The sequence below is a fragment of the Lepidochelys kempii genome, chromosome 10, assembly GCF_965140265.1.
Source record: "Lepidochelys kempii isolate rLepKem1 chromosome 10, rLepKem1.hap2, whole genome shotgun sequence".
In the NCBI taxonomy this organism is placed as follows: Eukaryota; Metazoa; Chordata; order Testudines; family Cheloniidae; genus Lepidochelys; species Lepidochelys kempii.
Genome location: NC_133265.1, coordinates 17,509,956 through 17,535,324, shown reverse-complemented (window position 1 = coordinate 17,535,324; position 25,369 = coordinate 17,509,956). Strand labels below are relative to the sequence as shown.

Below are 25,369 nucleotides of genomic sequence, written 5' to 3'. Positions count from 1 at the left end.
AAGAGATCAATACAGTGTCTTCCCCAAAATTAAATAGCTAGTACCTTTTTTAAAAAGGTAAACTTTGGTTAATATCAATTTACACAGAAGGAGAATAAAGAGAGAGCTTGAGGAATGGCGGGGAAAAGGACAAAGACTAATAAATAAATAAGTAAATCAGTAGTAAAGAAGCTAATAATTTTACCCTTATTTAGTTGTCGGTAATGACACATTCAGAGACCTAGCGTTTCCTTATGCTCTATTATTGCAATTACTGTTTTGCATACATCACGTTTTGTCAAGATTAGTGTGAAAAGATCACAGGGTGGGTTTTTGTTTGCTTGTTTTTTTCCTCTCTTCTTATTTCAAAAGATTTAATTCTTGCCATGCTGCTTTGGGGGAAAGGGTCAAATTCTGTTCTCAGGCACATTCCCCCCCATCCCCCACCCCTTTCTGATTGAACTGAAAAATCATTAGACTATATAATTCAGCAGCCTGATAGAGGAGGTGCTTAGCACCTTGCAGGGAAATACTGAGCACCCTGGACTCACACTGAAGTCAGTGGAGCTGAGGATCTGAGCATAATGGACCCAATTTTACAAATCCTTACTGCTTGAGTAGTCTCATTCTTTCCCAAATAAGCCCTACTCTCATGTAGGTAAAGATCTGTCGGACCAGATAAATTGGACTTCATACTTTACTGCTTTCTACTTGTATGCTCGAAAACTTGTCTCGCTCACCAACAGATGTTGATCCAATAAAGTATATCACCTCAATCACCTGATCTTTCCTGTGCCTTGTGTTGTCATTTATGTCTGTGCACGGTGCATTCTTATTTGGTGGCTGTATACATCCACTTTGCACTCACTTTACACAGGAGTAAATGGTTACATGAGGAGCAAGGCAGTGGGGAATCAGGCTGTCGGGACTCGTGGGTACTCAGCATTTCTTAAAACATAGTAAGACTTCAAAGTATGGCAGACTGTTCAATACCTGCAGATTTTATTGAGCCTAGTTCTAGGAGGTGCTGAGTGCCCTCTATTCCCCCTCTCGGAGAATCTCAGGATGTCACAGCATTGGGTCTTTTGTGAGCTTCCTGCTCACAATGAGGCACATATACTGACACTTTGCAAACCCTGAGCTTCCCTCTTTTTTGCAGTTATCAGTTGAGAAGCCCCTATGCTCACAGACAAAGCTGTGACTGTGTTTACCAGGCAAGGAAACATAATCTTACACTCTTTGTTAAGGCCTGTGTTAAGTGCTCCACAAGTAATTCACGTGTTATGATTCATGCTTTGTGAGACCACATACCAACAACAAAGAGGGATAATAGCAAATGAAATGCCTCTCAGTAGCCTGATGTAGATATCTTCTTCCTGTGTCTTCTACCAGAGTTCCTGAAATGCTTCTTATGAGTGTGGAGGAAGAGAATTTAAATATTTATCCTAATTAAAGTACCTTAAAATTCACTGCCCTGCATTTTTGGTAGTCTTTGTTTTTACTGTTGTGGAGTCTTTAATATGTTGAATCCACACACAGATTTTTGACTATTAAACTAAACAACTAAATGGTAAATCTGTGATAGCATAGCCCAAACAAGTTCTAATATTTAATTTTTGTATGTATAATTTCTAAAGGCCCAGTCAAGGGGGGTGCTGAGTATTTTCATTGGCTCCAATGGGAGTTGTGGTGTCCATATTTCTCATTAAACACATCGCTAGGCTCACCAAGTCTCCTAGCATGTCAGGGAGACTCCTGTTGATAACCAAAAAATTTCCGACTCCTGATTTAATGATGTTATCTCCTGCAGTGTGGGAGCGGGACCTTGAGGCTGGCAATCCAACAGTGCAAGGGCCAGGGAAGGGGAGCAACATCACAAGGGGAGGACCCCATCTACATGTTGTGGCTAGAGAGCCAACGGACAGGAGCTGGGACTCCAGGAACCAGGTCAGCCCCAAGAGACAGGAGCTGACACTCTGGGGTAACTGCAGAGAGGGCTCACGCACCCAGGGGCCTCCCAACCCAAATCTCCCTGAAATTAATTACAAAATGTTGCTCAGTGTACATGCAGCACCTCACAGAATCGGGCCCCATGGGACCGCTGTACCGTGCAGGACTGGGCCCCGAATTTATGGGCTTTTGGAGAGTCTAATTAAAGTCACTGGAGAAATATTCTACTTTTGTTCTTGGCTGAAGAAACCTCCTTCCCCCTCCTCTCAGACTCCTCTCCTCTGGCCGCTATCTTAGATAAAACAACTTAAAGCATATAAATATTGGCAGCTTGCAGGACTGCTTTTCATGCCAAGGCTGTAACAGGTGAAATATCCATCCTTGAGCCTTGAGTTCAAGCCTGGAGTTCAAGTGAGCTTGGAAGGGCTTGTCACAGTTCAAATGTCTTCCAGATTGCTCACTGCAGAAAGTCCTCAATAGCAGGGACTGCGTGTAGCGATATTTCATGTTAGAAATGACACATCGTTTTAGGCAAGTGCACGCAGTGCAAATGATACCTTCCACAGTACGTAAAGCATTCACTTTGTCAATAGTGAAGACAACTACATGGTCACAGAAGTTTTTTTATGGTTGCAATTAAACAACTTCGGCGTGGCTTTTCCCCCAACAACTGTACTGCATCAATGCTTGCACATGGACACTTGATAGCAAATTAACATAAAGACTTGTACTCCAAAGCATATTCAAAATGCTATGTAACAGGAAAGAGGCATTTTGCCTTCTCATTCCAACTCCCCAGATGAAGTACTCCCATTCTCTGCCTACAGTCTGATCTGCCTTTAGTCTGTCAGGGAAATGAAATCAACTGACCACTTTTAAAAATAGCCATGTCAGCAGTTTACATCCTGGTGATGTAACGGCTTGAAAAGAAGATGCATCCAGAGACACCAACAATCCTTCTTTTCATGGTGATATTTTTATAGGTTTTCCATTTTTATCATACTGGTAAACAAGCATTTTGATGCAGTGAGAATTGGCAGGGGAAATCCAAGGGCTGCTAGTTATTGAAAAGTTATGGTTTGTATAGAACTGAACTGGTTGTTTCTGACACCTAAAGAAAGCCTTTAGTGTCGCAGCTGCCATTGTGCGAAATCTCTTGCTAATGAAACAGTAGAGGAAGAAATTAATTGCAGTGTTCAACAGTGCTAGCATATTGGCAATATCTGAGACAATATGTACCAACCAAGTGTTGTTTAAAGGTGATACATAGAGGTGATACAGTATCATGATTATTCTTGGTGCCCAAAGTATGGCAAAAATAGAAGTTATAGTAAACAAAATGGCTGTTGTTTTCCCTGTGGAATATCCTCTCAGTCGGAAATTGCATTTTCGTCTGAGCTTGTACACAATGATTGAATTCAGAATGAAGAAAATGGAACACGGTACCAAGTAAACAGTAAAACAGTGGATCCAGATAAGGACATGATGTATAGATGTGCTTATGTAGTCTTCAATCCAAATATTGGGCCACCAGTAGTAGGGAATGCTGGTCAAAAAGCAGGTGATATACACACACACAATGACTTTTCGAGTACGAGCTGGGTAGGAGACAGTGTGATATTTAAGCGGATGACATACTGCTATGTATCTATCAATTGTTAATGGCACGGTAATCCAAATGGACGTATGTATGGAAGAAAATTCCAATACCTCAATTATTTTGTCCAATATCTGAGGCATCTGCTTATTCAAGATGAAGTCCTCCAGCAAAAAGTCAACAAAGACAATGAAAAAAAGTACCAGTATGTCAGCAGCAGCTAGTGCTAAAAGATAGTTGTAGGAGGACTTCTGCCTGCGAACCACCAACTGCGACAGGATGATGACTGTCAGGATGTTTGCTGTGGAGACAGAAAAGTTCAGTTAGTTTCACGGGAGGTAGAAAGGAAGACTTGGGGCACCTTAGAGACTAACCAATTTATTTGAGCATAAGCTTTCGTGAGCTACAGCTCACTTCATCAAGCTCTAGCTCACGAAAGCTTATGCTCAAATAAATTGGTTAGTCTCTAAGGTGCCACAAGTACTCCTTTTCTTTTTGCAGATACAGACTAACACGGCTGCTACTCTGAAACGGGAGGTAGAGTTAGCCTTATTTGAATGTTTGATTGAGCTGTAGCTACATTTCAGGTGTGCTGTAGCAGAACTATCTTCATTAAAGTTCAAGAAACCAAAGAGTGAACTCCTATGTTGTCTGTGCCTAATTCAATCTAGTCAGCCTGTCAACTCAGTCCAGCCCTGTACCACTGTGTTTAGCCAGGGTTTAGCTGCTCTGTATAGAAGAGACAGGAACTGTTTGGAGTTGGTCAAAATAGTCTGTCAAATTTTTTTTTGATGAAAAATGCCCCCCCCCCCTTTTTTTTTTTTACAAAAACTTGTTTTGGTGTGGAAAATACTCGTTTTTTCAAAAATTTGTTGTGTGTTTTTCTTTTTACTAAAAAACCCTTTTTTGTTTTGGCTTCCAGTTAGTTCCCCTTCCCCCTTTTGTTTTCTTCTTCTTTTCCCCAGCCTTTTCCTCTCCCTTTTCCATGACAGAAAGGGAAAAAAGAAGGTATAAAAGGGACTTTGTTACAGCTCACTTGATTCCCCTGCTCATTCGCGTGCATGTGTGTGTGTGTTTGAACCCTATGGCAAAGGATTGGAAATCAAACTGGCCTTGATAGGTCATCTTAACTTGATCATTTTGTGGCCCAATCCTGTGAAGAATTCCTCAATTCTCACTTGAGCAGGGTGAGGCACTCAGAACCATGCCTGAGGCTCTCAGCACTTCACAGGCCTTTTCTATCATGACAGTTTTGCTGGCTCTTCATTCAGGATCCATATCGACCTTATTGCCACCAGATCCATCTACTCCCCAAACAGTTCCTTGCTTAGCCAGAGATACTCCTTAAGGATACATCTCTGACAGTGAGGCCTTGTATCTGTTGCTGCTACTGGAGTATTCCTGAGCCATTAAGGGGAAAAATGCAGTTCAAATTAAACTTTTATACTTGAGTAAAACTCTTTGAATTATGTATGATTTGACTCAACACCACTGAAGAAATCCCGTACACTGCCTCTTTGGCTCAGACAGGATTTTGCCTGCAGCCCCATGGCCACTGTCCAGTATGCCCATCACACAACCTATGCCTAAAAGAAGGGTTACATGTTGCTTAAATAGCACAACAACAAGTTGCCAACATATCAAAGGGCTTACATTACATTAGGTCCAATCATGCAGTCTTGTCTTAGGCAAAACTCCTATTGCTACCATTGGCAGTTTCATCAGAGTAAGGTATGGTAGATTAGTCCCATCCAAAGATTGATCAAAGTGGCTAGAGTGGCCACAGTAGTGTTTAAACAAAGATGGAGATTTGGTTTACTGACAGCATGGCTTGCCAAATATTTGTGTTTGACATTTTCATAAGTGCTGTAATTACCTCTCCCTCTTCTACAGATTGCTCTCCCAAGGCAAATCAAGAAAAATTATGAGGACTTTCATATCAGAAAGAGCAGAAATTATGTAAGTAAAAGTAATGATGCCCTAAATGTGTCCTAAAACTGAAATGAGAATGCATATTATTTAACTATCACTTGGCAATTACGACAACTCTTGACTTAGGAAGGCCTCCCGAGCCTGCTTTCTCAAAGCAGGTTTTTAGCTACTGGAGAAAAGGGTCACACAAAATGAATGACAGGAGTAACCACCATCGACATTCCAGTTCTGGGATCAATCAAAATTCAAGAGAATGATTAAAATCACACCCCTGAAACAAAGCAAACTCTTGTAGAATAGCTAAGCCAAACAGTACGTGATCAAGGTGTCAGAACCATATATATGAAATGTAAAGTAGAACCTTGCCCAGAATATTATTTTAAGATTTTCTTTCAAATTAGTTTTTCTGGCATTAGGGATTATACCAGGCCTGACCCTCCTTCTCTGTTACACCAATCTTACATCGGTGTAACTCCATTGATTTCAATTTAGAGCAGCATCAGGGGGCTGTGGTAGGCAGAGTGCTCCATTTCCTTGTTTTTCAAGAAAACCTTAATCTCTCAATAAGATCTGCTATCTGGCAATCAGAGATAGAATGAACAATATATAATCACGAAAATCCTGGACTCAGAAAACTTAATGTGACTGAGAAATTACTATAGGATTTGGCCAGCCATGTTTCATGGCCTGGCACCTTGTAACCTGAATATACCCAGTGTATGCATCTCCTTTGAGAATACTGTAAACTTGAGTCACCCATAGACTGCTGCAGTGAGGAAGGCTGTGTCTGTGAGGCAATTTGCCCTTGTCAGAGGTTCTGGTTGGAATTTCAACAATTAAGCTGGATATGCACATCTTCCAGGCACCCTGGCCTTGCTTCCTCCTGCCTGCTTTGTGGGAGGTGTTGATTAGTTCTAGGCCCCCACAGTTGAGTGGATTTATGGGCAGCTTCTGCCTCTGTGCTCCTCCATTACCAAGGCCAGCAGTAACAGTGTATACCAAGATGCCAGCTAGCTTTGCCCTGTGAGCTGGATTAGAAAATTGATCTGCCAAAGTACAGGGAAGCACTATCCAATTTTTCTGCAAGGGCTACAGTATCTTGTATTGGAAAAACTTTTCTTGGAATCACATTAGTGATTTTGCTGGCTGGGTGATATGAAATACAATAATATCATTTACTTAGTGAGAACAGATATAAACGCCATTACTGAGGTTCAGCAGAAAACTGCCAGCATGATAATGCCTCAGCAGAGAGTTCAGGAATAGCCTTCATTGCTCTGTACAGTATGGAGAGAGGCATAGGAGACTTACTCACTTTGTCCATCTCCCTGGCAATGTAGAATTCTTCTCTGTGGTATTCTTGAGCCCTCTCCAGGGCTAGTGCCTGGTGAAACTGGGGAGAATGCTGTTCAGCCAGTGGACCATACCATAATGACAATAATATATTGCCCTCTGCAATTGTCATGGTGATTCCCAGATATCTGCTCTCTTTGCCCTATCCTGACAGGTCACTTTTATGCATTCTAATGGTGGTAAAGATAAAAAATGTCCTCGTCCACCATAGCATATGCAGAGACCCGATTGCTGGGTCTGTTAGGGATGGAGAACACATGAGTGAATTCAGTTTGGCTTGACTTGGACACACTGGTGCATGTTTCTTTCTGGACATTTTCTGGCTACTTCGTGGATAAGATCATTCAGATTTGGAATGGATTGGTCACTGCTGTGGGAGCTGATTAGGGGGTGACAAATATAAGTTGAGGCTGCATTACTCACTGCAGTACAGGACTTTGGCTTTCCTAACATCTATCAGAGAGCCAAGGATGGAGGCTGCAAGAGATGAGACTAGTGGGTTGGGTCAGAGCAACTGTTCAATTTATCCCCTTCAATAGAGGGGATCTATCTGCCTCTTGCCCTAACGATATATTATCTGGGGGTTTCTAGTATCCAGGTAGCAATAGTGTCCAGGAGAGCTTTTTTCCTTCTTGCATGGCTGTTCCTTCCACTGCAGTTATCCAGACTGGAATAATGCAGTGCAGTCAATAGGGAGCTGCACCCAAACATCATTCAGAAACCTCAGCTAGGGCAGCACTTGGCTGCCTGCTTACTCAGCCAAGCTGTATGCAAGGAGAGAATTTCATCTGTCCTCCAAAGTCTGCTTGACTTTGTGTGTTTCAATGCGCAATTCAGATCATTGGCATTGGCCTGTACAGCCCTATGTCTTTGGGGTTCTAGGCATCTAAGAGAGATCATCTGTCAGGGAAAAGCCTGAAGTGAGAGATGGTCCTCGGTTGCCTTTACTTCTGATGTTGAATCCCATGTGGACTTTACAGCAAAGGATTGTCTACATGAACACTTAGTTTGCTGCAAACAGGGTGTAAATCTACCCCACACTAGCCTGCTGATCACTAAATGTCTGTGAGGACCCTGCTGCTGCACACTAACAGGTCCCTGATGCACTTTGATCTACTCCCGTTCCACACCCCACCTTGCTGTCAACTTAATATTAGTGTAAACAAGTTCCAAGTAGAAACTCCTCCAAGGTCTGCTTACTGTGTCAGAGGTGATCCTTTCTTACAGTGTTTCCTATAAAGCCAGAGCATCACAGGTTTAGGAGAGAATTTCAGCAACAAACGTGTTCAGCCCCTGTGGGGGTACAAAAGGGGGCAGGGTCTGGGCGCAAGGAGTTCAGGGCACAAGGATTGTGCAATGCAAAGCTAGCACCATTGGGACCTTGACAGGTGTGGAGGGAGTAAAGGGGTGCACATCTGGTCAGGGGCAGAAGCAGTTAGATTCTGTACTCTTGGAGAAGACAGTGCAGTGCTCATCATCTCTCCTACTCCCCCAGGGTTCTGGCCTCCTGGAGCGCTTTCTGTACCTTCCCCAAGTGTTGTCTGGAAGGCACAATATATCCTTTAGTTTCCTTGCTTTTATGGATTATAGTCATACCTCAAATATTATCTGTTTTATGGGGGAATTATAGAAATACTTCAATTGCCTATTATCACAGCTTGTGAGCTTAAAGAATAGCAGTTGAGTGTTTCTAAGCAGGAAACAGAAACACTTGTTACTTTTGAGGAATATATTCTGTGCGTAACAAACAGACTCTGCATGCAGTGAAATCTCCTTTATAAGTTAAGTGGATAGCAGGGTTATGCCACTGTGTGGTTTGGTAGTTCAGTATCATAAACTAGCTAAATAAAGGTTTCAGAGTAGCAGCCATGTTAGTCTGTATTCGCAAAAAGAAAAGGAGGACTTGTGGCACCTTAGAGACTAACAAATTTATTTGAGCATAAGCTTTCGTGAGCTACAGCTCACTTCCATGTTTATTCCCCCCTGCACCCTCCACTGTTCCTCAGATGTTCTTGTCAACTGCTGGAAATGGCCCACCTTGATTATCACTACAAAAGGTCCCCCACCCCGTCCCCCGCTCTCCTGCTGGTAATAGCTCACCTTAAGTGATCACTCTCCTTACAGCGTGTATGGTAACGCCCCTTGTTTCATGTCCTCTATGTATATAAATCTTCCCACTGTATTTTTCACTGAATGCATCCGATGAAGTGAGCTATAGCTCACGAAAGCTTATGCTCAAATAAATTTGTTAGTCTCTAAGGTAGCTAAATAAAGTTACTATGGCTGTTGCTTACTGGGTGACAAACAATCCATAAGGTCATATAAGGGTAGGGTTGCCAGGTGTCTGGTTTTTGACTGGAACACCCGGCCAAAAAGGGACCCTGGTGGCTTCAGTCAGCACTGCTGACTGGGTCGTTAAAAGTCCGGTCGGCAACACAGCACGGGTAAGGCAGGCTTCCTGCCTGCTGTGGCTCCGTGCGGCTCCCAGAAGCAGTGGCATGTCCCCTCTCCGGCTCCTAGGTGTAGGGGCACCCAGGGGCCTCCGCATGTTGCCCCAGCCCCAAGCGCTGGCTCTACAGCTCCCACTGGCCAGGAAGCACAGCCAGCGGGAGCGGCACCTGTGGAAGGGGCAGCGCACAGACCCGCCTGGCCACACCTCCACGTAGGAGCCGGAGGGGGGACATGCTGCTGCTTCTGGGAACTGCTTGAGGTAAGCGCTGTCCAGACCCGTGACCCCTCCCGTGCTCCAACCCCTTGGTCCCAGCCCAGAGCACCTTCCTACACCTCAACCCCCTCATCCCCAGCCCCATTCCAGAGTCTGCACCCAGCCGGAGCCCTCGCACCCCAACCCTTGCCTCAGCCCACAGACCACCCCCGCACTCCGAACCCCTCATTTCTGGCCCCACCCCAGAATCCACACCCCCAGCCCAGAGCCCTCACCCCTCTCGCATCCCAACCCACTGCTTCAGCCCAGAGCCTCCTCCCAAACCCTGAACTCCTCATTTCTGGCCCCACCCCAGAGCCTGCATCCCCAGCTGGAGCCCTCACCCTCTCCCTTACCAACCCCAACCCCCTGAGCCAACCTGGTGAAAATGAGCGAGTGAGTGAGGGTGGGGAGAGCAAGCGACAGAGGGAGGGGGGATGGAGTGAGCAGGGGGCGGGGTCTTGGAGAAGGGGTGGGACAAGGGTGTTCAGTATTGTGCAAGTAGAAAGTTGGCAACCCTATATAAGGGACGCCTTTTACTGAATAAGATTGTCGCTAAAAAGAAAAAGAGAGAGAGTGTGTGTAAAATTATTCTTTAGGTCAAATATTACAACTTCCTGCATTTCACATAAAGATATTGTTATGCAATTTTAAATGTAATCTCATTTTTTTAACTTTTCAAATAATGATTTCCTTTCACTATATTGACAGGCCCTTTATATATGAAAAAAAATCCTGAATATTTAAATTCAAAATACTAGAAAATATACAATGAGGAACAAAGATGCTTGATAGGACTAGACGATGTATTATAAAACAGTAGACAACATTAAAAACTAGACATTTACTATTCTCAGTAGTTAATGTTAGTGTGATTGCCAGTACAGAATCAAATGGCAACATTTACCACATTTGAGATTACCATGGCTTTTATCTTCTACTTTGTAAGGACTGGTTTCAGAGTAGCAGCCGTGTTAGTCTGTTTTTACAAAAAGAAAAAGAGTACTTGTGGCACCTTAGAGACTAACAAATTTATTTGAGCATAAGCTTTCGTGAATGCATCCAATGAAGTGAGCTGTAGCTCACGAAAGCTTATGCTCAAATAAATTTGTTAGTCTCTAAGGTGCCACAAGTACTCCTTTTCTTTTTGTAAGGGTGTGGTTTTCAACCTGTGGTCTGCAGACCCCCTGGGGGTCTACAGACTATGTCTAAGAATTCCAAAGGGATCTGCACTAAATCCTTTGAAGTCTGCAAATGAAAAAATGTTGAAAACCACTGGTATGGAGATCTCGGTGGTGACTGTATCATAACCATTGCCAGCGGGTGACTTTTGCTACTCAACATTCATTTATTAATAGTGCCTGCTGTAGCAGGCTAGAATTTTTGTTTAATTTTCATGTCCAAGAATAACTTAGATCGAATTTATCAGAGAAAAAGATAAGGTGACCCCAATATTTTCTATAAATTCAGTGCTACAGTGTAAATGATGATCTGTCCTAAAGCACTATGGGCCAAATTCAAACCAAATATAAGTGGGGGCAACTTCAGTGAACTTATGCCTGCTTAGGGGAGCAAACTTTGCCCTTGTCTCTCAATATGGTGGCTTGTGGTCAAGAGCTTTGTTAAACAGTGCAGGGCTTGCCAGGTGACCCACTCATGTGATACTTTAAGGCTGCAACTGATACAGCACATCTTCCTTCCTTTTCCTCAGAGGATACCTGTGAGAAGTGATTTAAAAGGCTGATTATTTATTGTCATATTGTTTGGGAACCAAAGAATGGGACGCACTCATACACGCACTCCCGCAGAGAAAGACGAGTCAAGTGAAACCATTTCTCTGTGTCTCTCATCTCTCACCAGGCACAATGGCAAAGAGTGTCATTCTGCAGTGCAAGCAGCAGTGGGAAATGGCAAAGTCCAGAGCAGAACTGCAGGGAGGGTGTGAAGAGGGTCCATGCTGAAGGAGAAGCAGGGCAGCACAAAGGCTATGGTATAATAGTATGTGGTAGGGCTCCTCAAGAAAAAGCTCTAATGTGACTCATCCTTAGAAATCCTGGGTTCGTTGACTGACCATCCCCTCAGATTGGAAGGTGAAAATGAAACTGGAAATAGAAAAGACTTACTAGGCTGCCTGGGAAAAATACTACCCTATTATTCAGCTGGTCAGGTCACTCAAAACTCCACTCTATGAAGGTGAAACTGAATTAGTGACTGCCTGCCATGAACTACTTTGCAGACATTCACTTAAAAATCCTGGGTGTGCTGATTGATCAATGCCTCAGACTTGAATCTGACAATGAAAACTGGCCTTCCACCTCCTTTTCCTTGCACATGGTACTGATTAGCCATTGCACCTTACTCTGGTGAAGAGCACTATGTATTCTGTACCCTTCCCAAAGTGTTGTACTGGTTGTACCCAGGAGGCTGGTCAGAGCCAGAGAGAGATTTTAACAAAATAGAAGATTTTGTGAGCAAATGATCCATTTCTTCAGCTCTTCAAGGGCATTTACAAGGTAACTGTGTTGAGGGCCACTGGCCAATATTCATTTTCAGACTAGTCAGTCAGTCAGCGCATCCAGGGTTTTAAAGTGCAGGTCTATACAGTAACTTGTCTGGCAGACAGTGAGTAATGCATTTCACTTGCACAGCATGGGCCTTTGGATTTTCCTAGGCTGCTGGACTAGGATTTTGGTAGCCTGCCTGATGGAGCAGACCTAGTGGTACAACTCTAGGACTAATGCACTATACTGAAGGAAGCTGTGTTTGATATAATACAGGCCTCATTTTCCTCGCACTTACCACATCCTAATTCTCACAGTGTAAGGCATTTTAGGCCCCTGTGTTAACACACCTGATCTGTTGTGGGCTAGATTGGGGCTTTTTATGCCATGACCTAAGTAGAGGGGCCCAGTGGGGAGCAGCACCGTAAGCCTGTATTCTGGCATGCACAATCTCTCCAAGGCTGCTCTTTGTGCATGCAGGGTGAACGTTCTGCTCCATCCTTGCCTCCTTCCTGTCCATGGAATCCACAGAGCACAGGAACTACAAGGAATGCACAGGAGCCCCTCAGAATCTGGGCCCGTGTGTGTACATCTGTACAGCTATAGATGTGTACATATATACAGTGTGAGTGCATCTTTTTATATGTATGTTATAATAGACAGCATGGGCAGCAGATATAATAGGCAAGGGGAAGCGTTGCCTTCCCTAGCACAGCTGTCCCTGCCACCTGGACCATGGTGCTCCCCCCCCACTCCCGCCTCTTCCCCTTCCTGCTCTGACCCTGACCCAAGGCTCCCACAGCTTGCTGCTGCCTGGGGTGAATCTTCCTCCTCTCTTCTCCTCCACCCCATTCACTGGCCCCCTTGGAGGTCCCCGCAGCTGCCGGCCACGTCTCTCCTCACCCCCCACGGGGGGTGCGCATGTGAGAATGCGAGCGGGGAGTCAGTGGCAGACGTGAGGAGGCAAGCGGAGGGGATCCATGAGTAAGGGCAGGTCTACACTCCAGCCGGGATCAACGCTCTGAGACCAATCCACCGGTGGTTGATTTAGCGGGTTTAGTGAAGACCCGCCAAATTGACTGCAGATCGACGAGAAGAGTAAGGTAAGTCGACGGGAGAGTTTCTGCCGTCGACCCCCTGTGGTAACTTGACCTAAGGTACCTCGACTCCAGCTACGTTATTCATGTAGTGTAGACACAGCCTAATTTTACACAGTGAAAAAGCCTTCCAGAGACCTAGTAGCAGAGATCACTGAAACTGTTAAAGAGCCATTGAAGTGGTAATGAAGCCATTTAACAGGCATTCACCAACACCCAGGAAGCCTTTGGCCACATTCAGCTGACTTTTATATTGTAGGAAAATGTGTTATTGGGGTTAAAAACAGTTTCCAAATGACGATCCTTCCGTTATTCTCTGTACGCAGAAGTAACTGCTCACCTGGCTCAAGGAGGAGCTGATGTAGCCAGTGAGTTTATTTCTTGATATAGACGTTATATTCAAACCCAGTTTAAGTAAACAAGTCTGGCAGGGAATTCTGTGTAAGAAAAGTTTCAGAGTAGCAGCCGTGTTAGTCTGTATTCGCAAAAAGAAAAGGAGGACTTGTGGCATCTTAGAGACTAACCAATTTATTAGAGCATAAGCTTTCGTGAGCTACAGCTCACTTCCTCAGATGCTCTAATAAATTGGTTAGTCTCTAAGGTGCCACAAGTCCTCCTTTTCTTTTTGTGTAAGAAAAGTGATTAAACTATTGCCTGAATGCAGTCTGTCACAGACAAGCACTTTTTCAAAAGGAGAGATTAGGCTTCAGGTTGGCGCAGGTAGCCTTGGTTTTCGTCTCTCTCTATACTGCATACACCGACCTCCCTTCCAAGCAGAGGAGAATCTATCTGGCAATTGAGCCAGTTCAGTTCCCTTGGGGAATGTTATCAGTGCTTTAAGGTGAAAAGGGGAGAGGGTGTCACGGGGCGGGGGCAGCAGCAGGGTGAGGAGCGAGCCAGCTGCACAGTAGGTGGTGGTGGGGTTCTTGTGGCAGGAGGGGAAAGGGTCTTGCGGGGGGACCACGGGGGGATGAGGAGGCAAGCAGCAGGTGGGTGAGGGAGGAGGTGAGTGGAGGGAGGATCTCGGGGTGTGTGTGTGTGTGTGTGTGTGAAGAGGTGAGTGGCGAGTCAGCGGTGGGTGGGGGCAGGGCCTGGGGCAGAGCAGGGGTGGAGTGTGGGTGGGGCTGTGAGTGGAAGAGGCAGGACAAGGAGCTTGCCTCCCCCATGGGAAGTTTCACCCACTGCCCATGAAAGACAGGGAAATAAAACACTATACTTAAGTCTCCCTCTCCTTCCCCCACCTACTGGCAGTATTGTGAAGAAGGCTGCACTGTAACAACACAGGTGCTGGTCCTACAAGATCCTATGTGCCCTCTGCTCCCACTGAAGCCACTGGAGCCTGATTCGCTTCTTACTTACATCAGTTTTATGCTACTGCAGCTTCATCGACTTCAACAGAGTTACTCTTGATTTACACTGGAGTAAGTGACAGGAGAATCAGGCCCAATGACTTCAGTAGCAATTGAGGGCACATTAGTACTCAGGGAGGCGCTCAGCACCTCAGAGGATCAGGCCCATTATTACAGTTGACCACACTGAAAAAGCTCAAAGCAGGTTTCAGAAACAGTCTTGGGTATTGGGGGAGGGCAGAGGTTAAGAATATTTATTTTTAAACCTGTAACAATAAGCACCTTCCTCGTTATGCACCTCAATACTCTGCAAATTATATCTGTGTCCATTATTTTAATGCGCTGGGTTTTAATGTATCTTAAAAGCAAGCACACAAAAGTGGAAGGAAATTAGCCTCATAGGTGTACTGTCCTCAAGCATTTTTATGGTCTCCTGATCAAAACTGAAATAGAATGGATGGTGATACTCCACTTCTTCAATTATAACTGCAATGCAGAAGTGCTTTGGGGAAGAATGGCAGGGAGTGCTTTAAGGCATGTAAACCAGTGTGGAGGGGATAAAAAATTCCAAAACTCATCTTCTCAAGATCTGGACTGCTGTCTTCCTATCAGAGTGTCATGGTTCCCTAATGGAAACCTGTATTAAATGAAGACACAGAATGCTTAACAAAATAGTGCCAAGAATATGCAAGGGTTTTAGTTTTTGGTTAAAAATATTTGGACAAGTCACTTTGGGCAAAGGCAGACCTAAATTTTCAAAAGTGATTCTAGATGCCTCAAATTTTGGCTTCCCAATTTGAGGTGACTTAAAGGGGCCTGGTTTCAAAGGTGGGTTCTCAGTGTTACTCTGAATATCAAGCTGCCCTTAAGGTGTCTCAAGCTAACCAGTCAAAAGTGAGACAAAATCATTAGTCTCTTTTGAAAAATTGGGCCACAATATTTATACAAGTATGAACAGTACAAGTGAGCCATATCCTGAAGTCCTTACTAAGTAATAACAGAGAGGATTTAGCTCTGTATTAACTTAAGTCCTTTTCCTGTACAGAGATCCACAACTACAGGCCTTTAGGGCTTCCTGACTTGTCACCCAATTCAGTGGGAGTCCACACTTTCAGATCTCATGGCCCGCTTTGCTCACACTATAATGGGACTTCTGCCTGAAGGAGTGAGTTAAAAGCTTGTCTGCATGGTGGGGGGGAATGCGCTGTATGGGAGTATCATTTCTACAGTGCACTAACCTATTGGACATTAATAGTTCTCTAGTGCATTTTAATGTAGCATTGTGTTAAAGTAAACTAGGGAACCTTTAGTGTCCACACGTACCAATTATTGCACACCACAATAGTGCACTTCAGAAATCACACCCCCATGGAGTGCATTACCCCACAATGTAGACAAGCCCTTAGTAAGGCCCTCAGAATTTGGCTGTGTTTTAGCAACGGAGGGTATATCAACACTAGAGATTTCTGGCTTGCGATCGCTAACGCATTTGGATGTGCTAGTCTGGATACTTCACAATCATTTGTACCAAAACAAACGTTTGTGGAGTCTCACCACTTGCAAGTACAAACATGTTAGCTCACTCAAATTAATTGTAATCAATTAATTAATTTGAGTGGAACTCAAGTTTTTTAAAAAATCCCCACCCATTTAAAGGAAACACACCCTTAGTAACTAGACTGAGTTGTCTTTTACCAAGGAGGAAGAAGAAGTTAAACAGGTGTTATCCGAGGGGCTCATGTGGTAGGAGGGTCCCATGCAGTGCTGAACAATTCTGGTGAAGCAAACTGTAAATAACACTTTATTTTAGAGGCCCCTGCTTGATGCTCACATAGATGTGTGACTCCTTTGGGTCTCCCTAAATATTCCTAGTCCCAGGCTTGCAGCATGGCTTCTGCTTTGTTCTCTACTGTCTCCTCTGAACAGTCCCACCTGCCCTATAAGCAGAGTAGAACGTAGCCAGATGGGATTAATGAAAATGATATGGTGTTGTCCTAAGGATGCTCTATCTACAGTCCCCTCCATCCAGGTCACTGTTAGAGAGGCAGATGCAGCACGTTCTGAATTTGGACATTTGACTGTTTTACTCATGTACTGATTCAGGGGAAGAAGACTGTGGTAGAGTGCAGGGGCACTGCAAGGGTCCCCAGTAGACAAGGGGTTAACTCCAGCTTCACTTTCCCCTTCTCTTGTAGGGGCAGTCAGGGGCAGAGCTCTAGGAAAGGCAGTGGGGGAGATGGGTGAAAATGACTGTGTGTAGGGAGGGGCTTTGTACCAGATGCTGAATGCAGGATGAACTCCAGGTTGGGGAATCTTCCTGTTCTGTTTCTTTTGCATAGGGTAAGTTGTTTTGATTTATGTTGTGAAGGACATGCTCCTGCTGACTTAGTTCTGCTGAGTCATGCCCCCTATTTTGAGGCGAGCAGAAAAAAAAAGAGGAGAGGGAGCATTAAAAAGCTGAGCAGTAGATGGGTGGGGGAAGGAGAAGAGGATAGCAGGACTGCGTGATAAGGATACCTAATGTTTTTCAAAGATCCTACGCTCCTAGAACAGCTCCTGGGGGCTCTGCAAATATTTGCCTGCTCAACATGAAAATTGACTCTGCTCTATATTTTGTACCACTGTCATTTCCAGGAAAAACCTCTGCTCGAGTGTTTCTTCCCAGATAAACGAATTTTAGTAATTTTCCCTCCACATATCTTTGTATTTTGCAGCCTGCTAAGCTTTCCATGTATTGCACATTGTCTCAGCATGAACACCATTGCTTACCACTCAGTCCTTGACCTGGCAAAACAACACACAATACCCCTTCCTTTTCATCTGTCCAGAAATTTGCAGTTGTGTTCTGTACTGTAGTACTGTACTACATCTGATGCACAACGATGTCCCCTTCTGAAATTATATGGATGCTGCCTTTCATTCCAGTGACCTTGTATTCCAACTGGGGACAGTTTAGCAGACACTTCCCCAGACATATTGACCAGACTAAAGGTCTCTAATACACACTCCTTCCTGTCACCCTTTTTTGTGCAGCATGATTGCTATGGATCTGTTTTTTTCTCAGCATCCATCATTCTTTAAAAACAGACAATCATTTTGCCATTTAAAGGAACTCATTTCAAGCGCTTATGCAGCAGTTCTGTCCATCTCTATGCACTAGCCCAACCTAATGTAGTATAACATCTCTCAGCATCTCTTTGTTAGCTAAGCTACTGGATCAGTCACTTATTCTTACTGTCTTAGTCTCATACCAGTCACAAGTGCTGCCAAATCAGCTCCCTGCTCCTGCTCAAACAGGGTACCATCCACACACTTTGGGTCTCATCCACTGCTCATTGAAGTCAATGGAAAGATTCCCCTTGACTAAAATTGGTGCTGGAGAGTTTAGTGCCCATTTATTATGTGAACTCCATTTAATGAACAATGGTTGAACTGAGTTCTTTCTTCTAGTTTGGAACACAGCATATATCCATTTTCCCATTTGCAAATCTTCCTGTAATATTTCTGTCTTGCAGTTATGTTGATATGATTTTTGTCTTGCCCACATACAGAGGGTCTAACTGATCGCCATATTTGGGATTGGGAAGGTATTTCTCACAGGGTCAGATTGGCAGAGACCCTGGGGTTTTTTTGCCTTCCTCTGCAGCATGGGGCATGGGTCACTTGCAGATTTAAACTAGTGTAAATGGTGAATTCTCTGTAACTTGCAATCTTTAAACCAGGATTTGAGGACTTCAGTAACTCAGCCAGAGGTTAGGGGCCTATTTCAGGGGTACATTGTAAAAACACTGCTGAGGTTCTTTGGCTTGCAATGTGCAGGAGTTCAGACTAGATTAGCGGTTCTCTAACTGTGGGTCGTGACCCCGTTTTAATGGAGCCACCAGGGCTGGCGTTAGACTGGCTTGAGGTCAGGGCCAAAGCTGAAGCCCGAGCCTCGCTGCCCAGGCCAAAAGCTTGAGCCCCACCACCTGGGGCTGGGGCTCAGGCTTCGACTTCAGTCCCGGGCATCAGGGCTCAGGTTATAGCTCCCTGCCCGGGGATGAAGCCCTTGGGCTTTGGCCCCCCTGCTTGGGGTGGTGGGGCTCAGACTTTGGCTTTGCCTCCCCACCCCCAGAGTGGCAGCGGGTCTTGGGTGGGCTCAGGCTTTGGTCCCCTCTCCCAGGGTCGTGTAGTAATTTTTGTTGTCAGAAGGGGGTTGCGGTGCAATGAAGTTTGAGAACCCCTAGAATAGATGATCACAATGATCCTTTCTCGCCTTAAAGTCTATGAGTCTATAAGATACAAAAGGATCCAATGCACTTTACTCAGGTGCTTGGAAACAGGAATACTATGTGGTGATTGCTGAATAACATGCAATGGAGTTTGCATGTCCCTCATACAGTAACTCCTCACTTAAAGTCGTCCCGGTTAACGTTGTTTTGTTGTTACGCTGCTGATCAATTAGAGAACGATGCTCGTTTATAAAGTTATAAATGCTCCCTTATAAAGTTTTTTGGCAGCCACCTGCTTTGACCAGTGCTTACAGAAAAAGCAGCCCGTTGGAGCTAGCTGGTGGGGGCTTGGAACCAGGGTGGACCGGCAACCCCCTATCAGCTCCCTGCTCCCCTAAGTTCCCTGTGCAGCAGACACCCAGCAGGCTATCAATTGCTGGTAGTTCAGCTGTCCCTCCCCCCACTGCCATGTGCTGCTCCTGCCCTCTGCCTTGGAGCTGCTCCTGGGAGCCTCCTGCTTGCTGTGCGGGCTGGGGGGATGAGGGGGACTAATGTCAGGGTGTCCCCCTCTCCCCTGCTCCTGTTCCCCCGCTTACCCCTTCTCCATAGAGCAGGGGAGGACACGACAGGGCTCAGGACGGAGGGAGCTTGCTGGTAGCAGCTGCTGTCTCAACTTCCTGATCTACTTAAAAAGGCAACTTTACTTAGAGTGCGGTCAGCATACTTAAAGGGGCAATGTGCGTCTCTCTCTCTCTCCCACACGCAGGGTATGTGTCTCTGTCTGCCATGCTGTCACCCCTCCCTCCATTTGTGCTGCATTGTAGAGTGTGAGGCTACATTAACAACAATGTGTTAACCCTTGGGGGCTCAGCCGAGTGCTAGTTCATCATTTAGCACTAAGGCATTCCCCAGGAAATATCCCACCCTCTTCCACCCTCTGACTCCACCGCCTCAACCAAGCTTCACAATCATCATTGCTGTGTACAGTATTAAATTGTTTAAAACTTATACTATACACACACACACACACACACATTTTATATATATATATGTAATATAGTCTTTTGTCTGGTGAAAAAAATTTCCCTGGAACCTAACCCCCCCATTTACATTAATTCTTATGGGGAAATTGGATTCGCTTAACATTGTTTTGCTTAAAGTCGCATTTTTTCAGGAACATAACCACAACGTTAAGCGAGGAGTTACTGTACCTACATTTCCAGCAGCCTTTGTGCACTCTGCTCCTGCCAGACACACATTTTCTTGCTTTCTGCACTGAGAGGCTGGATTCTGCAGATCAAGGGCCTGCTTCTGTAAGCCTTGCTCCTGTTACTGGGCCTAATTACTCATGTGATAAAATGTTACCTAGTGAGAATGAGGGTCTGTAGCATCTATCCCCAAGTTAGAATAGCCTGCAAAAGTATATTGCAGGAAGCACAACTTAACCTTCGGCCATCCATGTTTAACCAGGTTTCCTCTTCCCTCAGGGCTCATCTGTGCCTCTAAGGAACAAATCTGCATTTGGGTGGTGTGCAGCCACCCTGCGTTGGGAGGGATGGCTCTCTGGCATACAGGAGCAGCACATCTGGTGCCATACCTCTTTATGGGGGTGCAGCATAGCTCATTCCTCCTAGTGTGCCAGTTACTCTCCACAGGCCAATCGGGGGGAGGGGCAGTATGATGAGGTCATGTCCCTGTTCTCCCTCCCTCTTCGGCACTCTCCGAACCCCTAGGAGGATAGGGAGGAAGCAATCCCTGAGCTGTCCTGAAAGCAGGGGCAGCAATTATGCCTGGGCCATACAAGTGAGGGGATATAGCTTCTTTTACTCCCTCTGCATGCTGTGTGCATCCATGTTGTACAATGCAGTCTCCATGCAAAGCTGTTGAGCTGAAGACATTTCCTTTTTACAGTAGGACAAAAAATCCAAACAATAATAAAATGATTTTATCACACCTTTAAAAATAGTGGCAAACAGTTAACCTTTGCATTTCAACAAGGTATTGCACAGACACTATATCTGTGTGTGAGGCCAGAACCTAGATCCTCCTCTCTTTCAAGTTCTCAGAATTACAAAAAACTAGCTCAATCAAGGGAACCTCGGGGTCTTTATCATTTAGACAAGGAGACTCAGATACCCCTACAGTATTTTTTAAAAGCACCAGTGTAATACCAGAATGAAATCCATGAATATCTTATGCACTCAGCATGCCATATATGTACAGTTCTCTTGGATGTTAATGTCAGTGTTATCCTCAGATAACATACACTGAATAAGGTAAGCCAAATGTATCCATGATACAACTCCTCTGAACTCACTGGAGTTACATCAGGCATCATTTTGGCTTGTAGTATCAAGTTTCTAGGTATCAGTATCAAGAGGTCACCTAGGTCTCAAGTTGCAGTGGGGGAGGTTTAGGTTGGATATTAGGAAAAACTTTTTCACTAGGAGGGTGGTGAAACACTGGAATGCGTTACCTAGGGAGGTGGTGGAATCCCCTTCCTCAGAAGTTTTTAAGGTCAGGCTTGACAAAACCCTGGCTGGGATGATTTAGTTGGGATTGGTCCTGCTCTGGGCAGGGGGTTGGACTAGATGGCCTCCAGAGGTCCCTTCCAACTCTGTTATTCTATGATTAAGTTGTTCTGTTGGTTTTTTTATTTTGTTTTGTTTTACTATTGTCAGTGCCATTTTTCCTAATCAAATGGATGTATGTTCCAGGAAAAATTCACATCACCCTTGCTCATCACCCTTGCACTAACTCTAACCGTACATTCCCGGGTGGATCACAGTAGGTTCGTAATTAGAATGTATTCTACATCTGCAGTTGTGTAAGTATAGGCAGAACATTCATTAACTGATTTCCTAGTGTCTGCATGAAGGATCTTCCCAATTTTAGGTAGATGTAGCACCTCATTGCTTCCTAATAACCTCCTACTCGTATATTCTTAAGGTGGTATAGGTCACTTCCTATTGGACCAATCAGTATCCTATCAGTATCAGAGTCCACAATGGCATCATTGTTGACTGCCATGGCACAGAGGCCAAGGAATGAATGAGCATGGAAACGGTACCTTTTCTCCCTGGCTGGTGGGGTCCCTTTAAGTCAGGGCTGAGGCACAGCGTGGCTACAGAGTGGAGAGGCTTGCCTGTGCTTTACATGCTTTGTGGCTAAATACAGGACTTAACTGTGCAGTTCTCTTAATGATTTGCCATGCATCAGAATTTACTTATAGAGAAGAAAAAAAGGCACAGTGAATTAAATTCATGTGCTGGGTACCAATTGTATATGTATTGTAGCCACTGTTCAGACACAGGGCTCTCACTGTCTGATTCGAAAATTTTTATGAACTAATGGCTTGAAGAATATAATTTTCTAAACAAGAGCAGCTAAGGTGAAAAAAAGCATTTAGAAATCTGTTAACATCTTATCAGTGCTGCTTGCCATTTACAAGGTGTTTTAAATGCACCTTTGTATGTATATAACTATATACTGCATTATCAAAAATATTGATTCATCTTGACAAATAAAAATGTTCTAACATTTCCCTCTACTCTTGCTTGTCAAGAGGAATCCTTACTAAAGATATTTTTAAATAGTAGTTTTTAAACCATGGGTTTTCTCTGCATGTAGTGCTGGGAGTCTTGGATACCGAAGCCCTTTGTTTAGCCATAGAACTGGTATAGCACAGACTGTCTTCCCTACCAAAATGTCTGAGTGATGACCTCATGTGACCACTTCTAGGAGTGAGAAAGTGCAGTCTCCACAGCTTACTCAGTGCTTGCCCTGTGCTGGGACAAACATACCAATCCGAATCAGTTGTGGCAGTGGTGGGTTTTGCGCTGTCTAATGGCAGTGCAGGCTCCAGGTATACTGATATTCTAGAGGCAGACTGGTTAACCTTTCATGGTTAAACAAGGAGCCCCTCCTCTCTTTCCCGTCTCCTGGTGTCACTTGTCTCATCTTTTCCCCTTCTCTGCGGGAGAACTTGTTTTCTGGCTAGCTGGCCTCTGGTCTATATTCTTGGGATGAGCTTTTGATGCTCACACCTGCACTCATAGGAAATGAGTGGAGTACTGCCATTGACTTCAGTGAGTGAGGGATCAGACCCCTGGACCAGTGGGTCATGTGGGCCTGACTAGACTCTTTAACTTGCTGCCCAGGCTATAGGGATGGGCTCCTGGAGCATGCTGGTTTTCTAGCTGACCAGCTACTTTCTTCAGTGGAATCCTGTGGAGTCACAGTTCCTTGCTCATGTGTGGAATCTGAGATACCTTGTTCCTAAAGCTACCCTTGTTCACTGGGAGCTGGTCTGAGATGAGCCAGCAGCAATCTGACAGTAACAATTTTTGATTACTCCTCACATGGGCAGGCAGCGTACAGGTACATGACTTCATGTCCCAATGCCAATCCCCTGAACCCTCCAGTCCTCAATACCATTCTACTTGAAATGGCCAAATTAATTATTTTGGAAACTTGATTAAGAACTGAGATGATGTATGTCAGGTTCTGAACCAGAGAGCACTTGTACAGGTGCATTATAAGCAGTGGAACTGTTTGCTAATCCCTCTCCCCCCTCATTAAAGAGAAGAAGACAGACCTCTCATTAAAGAGCAGAGAAAAAACATTACCTAGAAGTATACATGTAAAATACATATCCTAATAAGTATATCATCTAAGAAATGTCTTGTGTTAATCCACATAGGTTAATAAAACAAGCTTCCAGTGTATTTAAAAATTAAAAGTTCCACACCCATCACACACTACAATATTTAACTTTAATTAGAATTTTACCACCTCTTTTTTTAAAGATAATGCCTGGAGTTTTTCTAAAGTTTTAGCAACAATGTTAGGAAGAGACTGTTGTTATTTGTCTAGACAGAGAGAAGGTTTACCCAATAATGTAAAACAAGCACCTAACCCGAAATCCCATCCAAAAGCAGAATTATTGTCTTGTATATTTGGATCTGTAAAGATCCCTGTCCTTAATATAAAGGTATTAACAGTAGAACAATGCCTTGCTCCTCTACACACACACATTCATCCGTGAGAATATGTACCAACGAAAGTGAGCCAATAAGAAAGTACTCCTGTATTGCAAACAGCCAAAGTCTCTTAAAATCAGAATTTTCTTGGAGCTCTGTGCAGTGGGGACCTTGGACATGTCATTTAAAAAAACGGGTCTCAGTGAACATATACTGCAAACAGGACTTGATTTTGAATGAGTCTTTTTCTAACCGTTGACCTATAACTATATACACGTGCAACACCCCCGCCCCCAACTGTCTTCCAGCGTAAGTGGCTCCAAGACTGTTTGCTTTTTATTCTAAAATGATTTGGAGACAGAATAATTCCGCTCCATCCCTCGGAGTCTTTCCTTAAAGACTAAAAACTTTCTCCACTTGCTGGCTGAGTTCAGATGTCAGGATAAGTCGGTTGCTCCTAAACAAAAGGTCACGGCTCTGCTTTTAAAATGCACCGACTGAGGCAAACCTCGTCTCTTAAGGGCGATCCTCTGGGGCCGGGCAGAGCCTTTGGGGTGCCGCCGGAGAGCCGGGCAGAGGGTGGCACTCACCTGGCAGCCCGAGGCAGAGCAGCAAGCTGTAGTATATGACAGGTACATATCCCAAGCCACAGCCATACTTGTGGTGAGCCAGGAGGGAGCCGTTGTGGACGTAGATGTGATTGTACTCCATTGGGTTGTCCTTCTCCTGCTGCTGTTCCGTCAGCACATGGAGGGGCAGAGATGCTCAGCCTCCTCCCGCCCAGCATCAGCGGCCGTGTGTCTTCCGCGCCCCCGCGGGCTCCCCCCGCCCTCCCGCACCTGCTGCGCCCGGGATTGTCAGCGGCAGCAAGCGCGCCCGCCCGGCCGCCCGCAGCACATGGCGCGCACACATGGCTGCTCCCAGCAATGCAGCGAGAGGCGGGGGCGCGGCGGCCCTGCTGCAAGGCTGCTGCTCGCCGGCCTGGGCTCACCGCGGGGTTCCCGTGCCCAGCGCCGGGGGTGCCTGGCAAGTGCCGCGGGGCGCCTGCCTCCCCCTCCCCTGACTGGGCGTCCCCCCGGCCGCCACCCCGCCTTCCCAGGGCCGGGGCTGGGCGTGCACCAGCCTCCCCCCGCCCTTCACACAAAAGCGAACAATAGCCCCCGCTCGTTGCTCTCGCCCCGGGAGCCGCGTGCCTGCAGCGCGGCAGCGGGCCGCGAGTGGCCGGCAGGGGGCTGGCGGCGAGCCCCGGGCGTGCAGCCGGAGGCATGGCTCAGCCTGCAGGGAGGGTGGGCGTCGCTGCGGTGCCCGACCGCTGCTTTTCCCCGTCAGGGCAGGCTGGGCAGGCTTTCCCGCAGGGAGCCCCCCTTCCACTGGCGGGGAGACCCGCTCCAGACACCGGCCCTGCTGCTGAGCTCTGCTGCGGGGTAATAAGATTTTCTGGCATCAGGCAGCGTCCTGGTGGGGTTACGTTAAACCACCACAAAGGCGTTGTGTCCTCCCAGTGTAGCGGAGCGTCCCCGTGACCAAGGACCCGCTCTCTTACGGGAGTTAGTCGCCTGAATACTTGGAGGGGCTGAGCCCGACGACCTGATCCAGCAGCCACTGAAGTCAGTGGGAGCAGGATCGGACCTCCAAAAGCTTGATTAAACTGACGCGATTATTTGCACTATGACCTTGCAGGCCACCAGATTGGATCAGTTGTTGGACCCAGAAG

General features: G+C 45.5%; 2 protein-coding genes across 2 annotated transcripts in view; one reads left to right on the top strand and one right to left on the bottom strand.

Moving 5' to 3' along the window:
- Positions 1-5,488, top strand: part of IQCK (IQ motif containing K) — a 210,225-nt gene extending 204,737 nt beyond the window's left edge. The window contains exon 10 of the transcript XR_012161133.1: positions 5,420-5,488. The gene's annotated coding sequence lies outside the window, so the exon portion shown is untranslated. The remainder of the gene's footprint in view (positions 1-5,419) is intronic.
- GPR139 (G protein-coupled receptor 139) lies at positions 25-24,418 on the bottom strand. Its single transcript, XM_073362276.1, has 2 exons — positions 24,246-24,418; positions 25-3,827 (listed from the first exon to the last, which is right to left on the bottom strand). Exons 1-2 carry the CDS (start codon positions 24,364-24,366, stop codon positions 2,893-2,895), a joined length of 1,056 nt encoding a protein of 351 aa, XP_073218377.1. The 5' UTR covers positions 24,367-24,418; the 3' UTR covers positions 25-2,892.
- Positions 24,419-25,369: the final 951 nt, after the last annotated feature.

Excerpts from the sequence above, each read along its gene's own strand:
- GPR139 (XM_073362276.1), bottom strand. The coding sequence starts at position 24,366 with ATGGAGTACAATCACATCTACGTCCACAACGGCTCCCTCCTGGCTCAC. Across the intron at positions 3,828-24,245 it reads GCTCTGCCTCGGGCTGCCAG|CAAACATCCTGACAGTCATC; the intron begins GTGAGTGCCACC and ends CTGTCTCCACAG.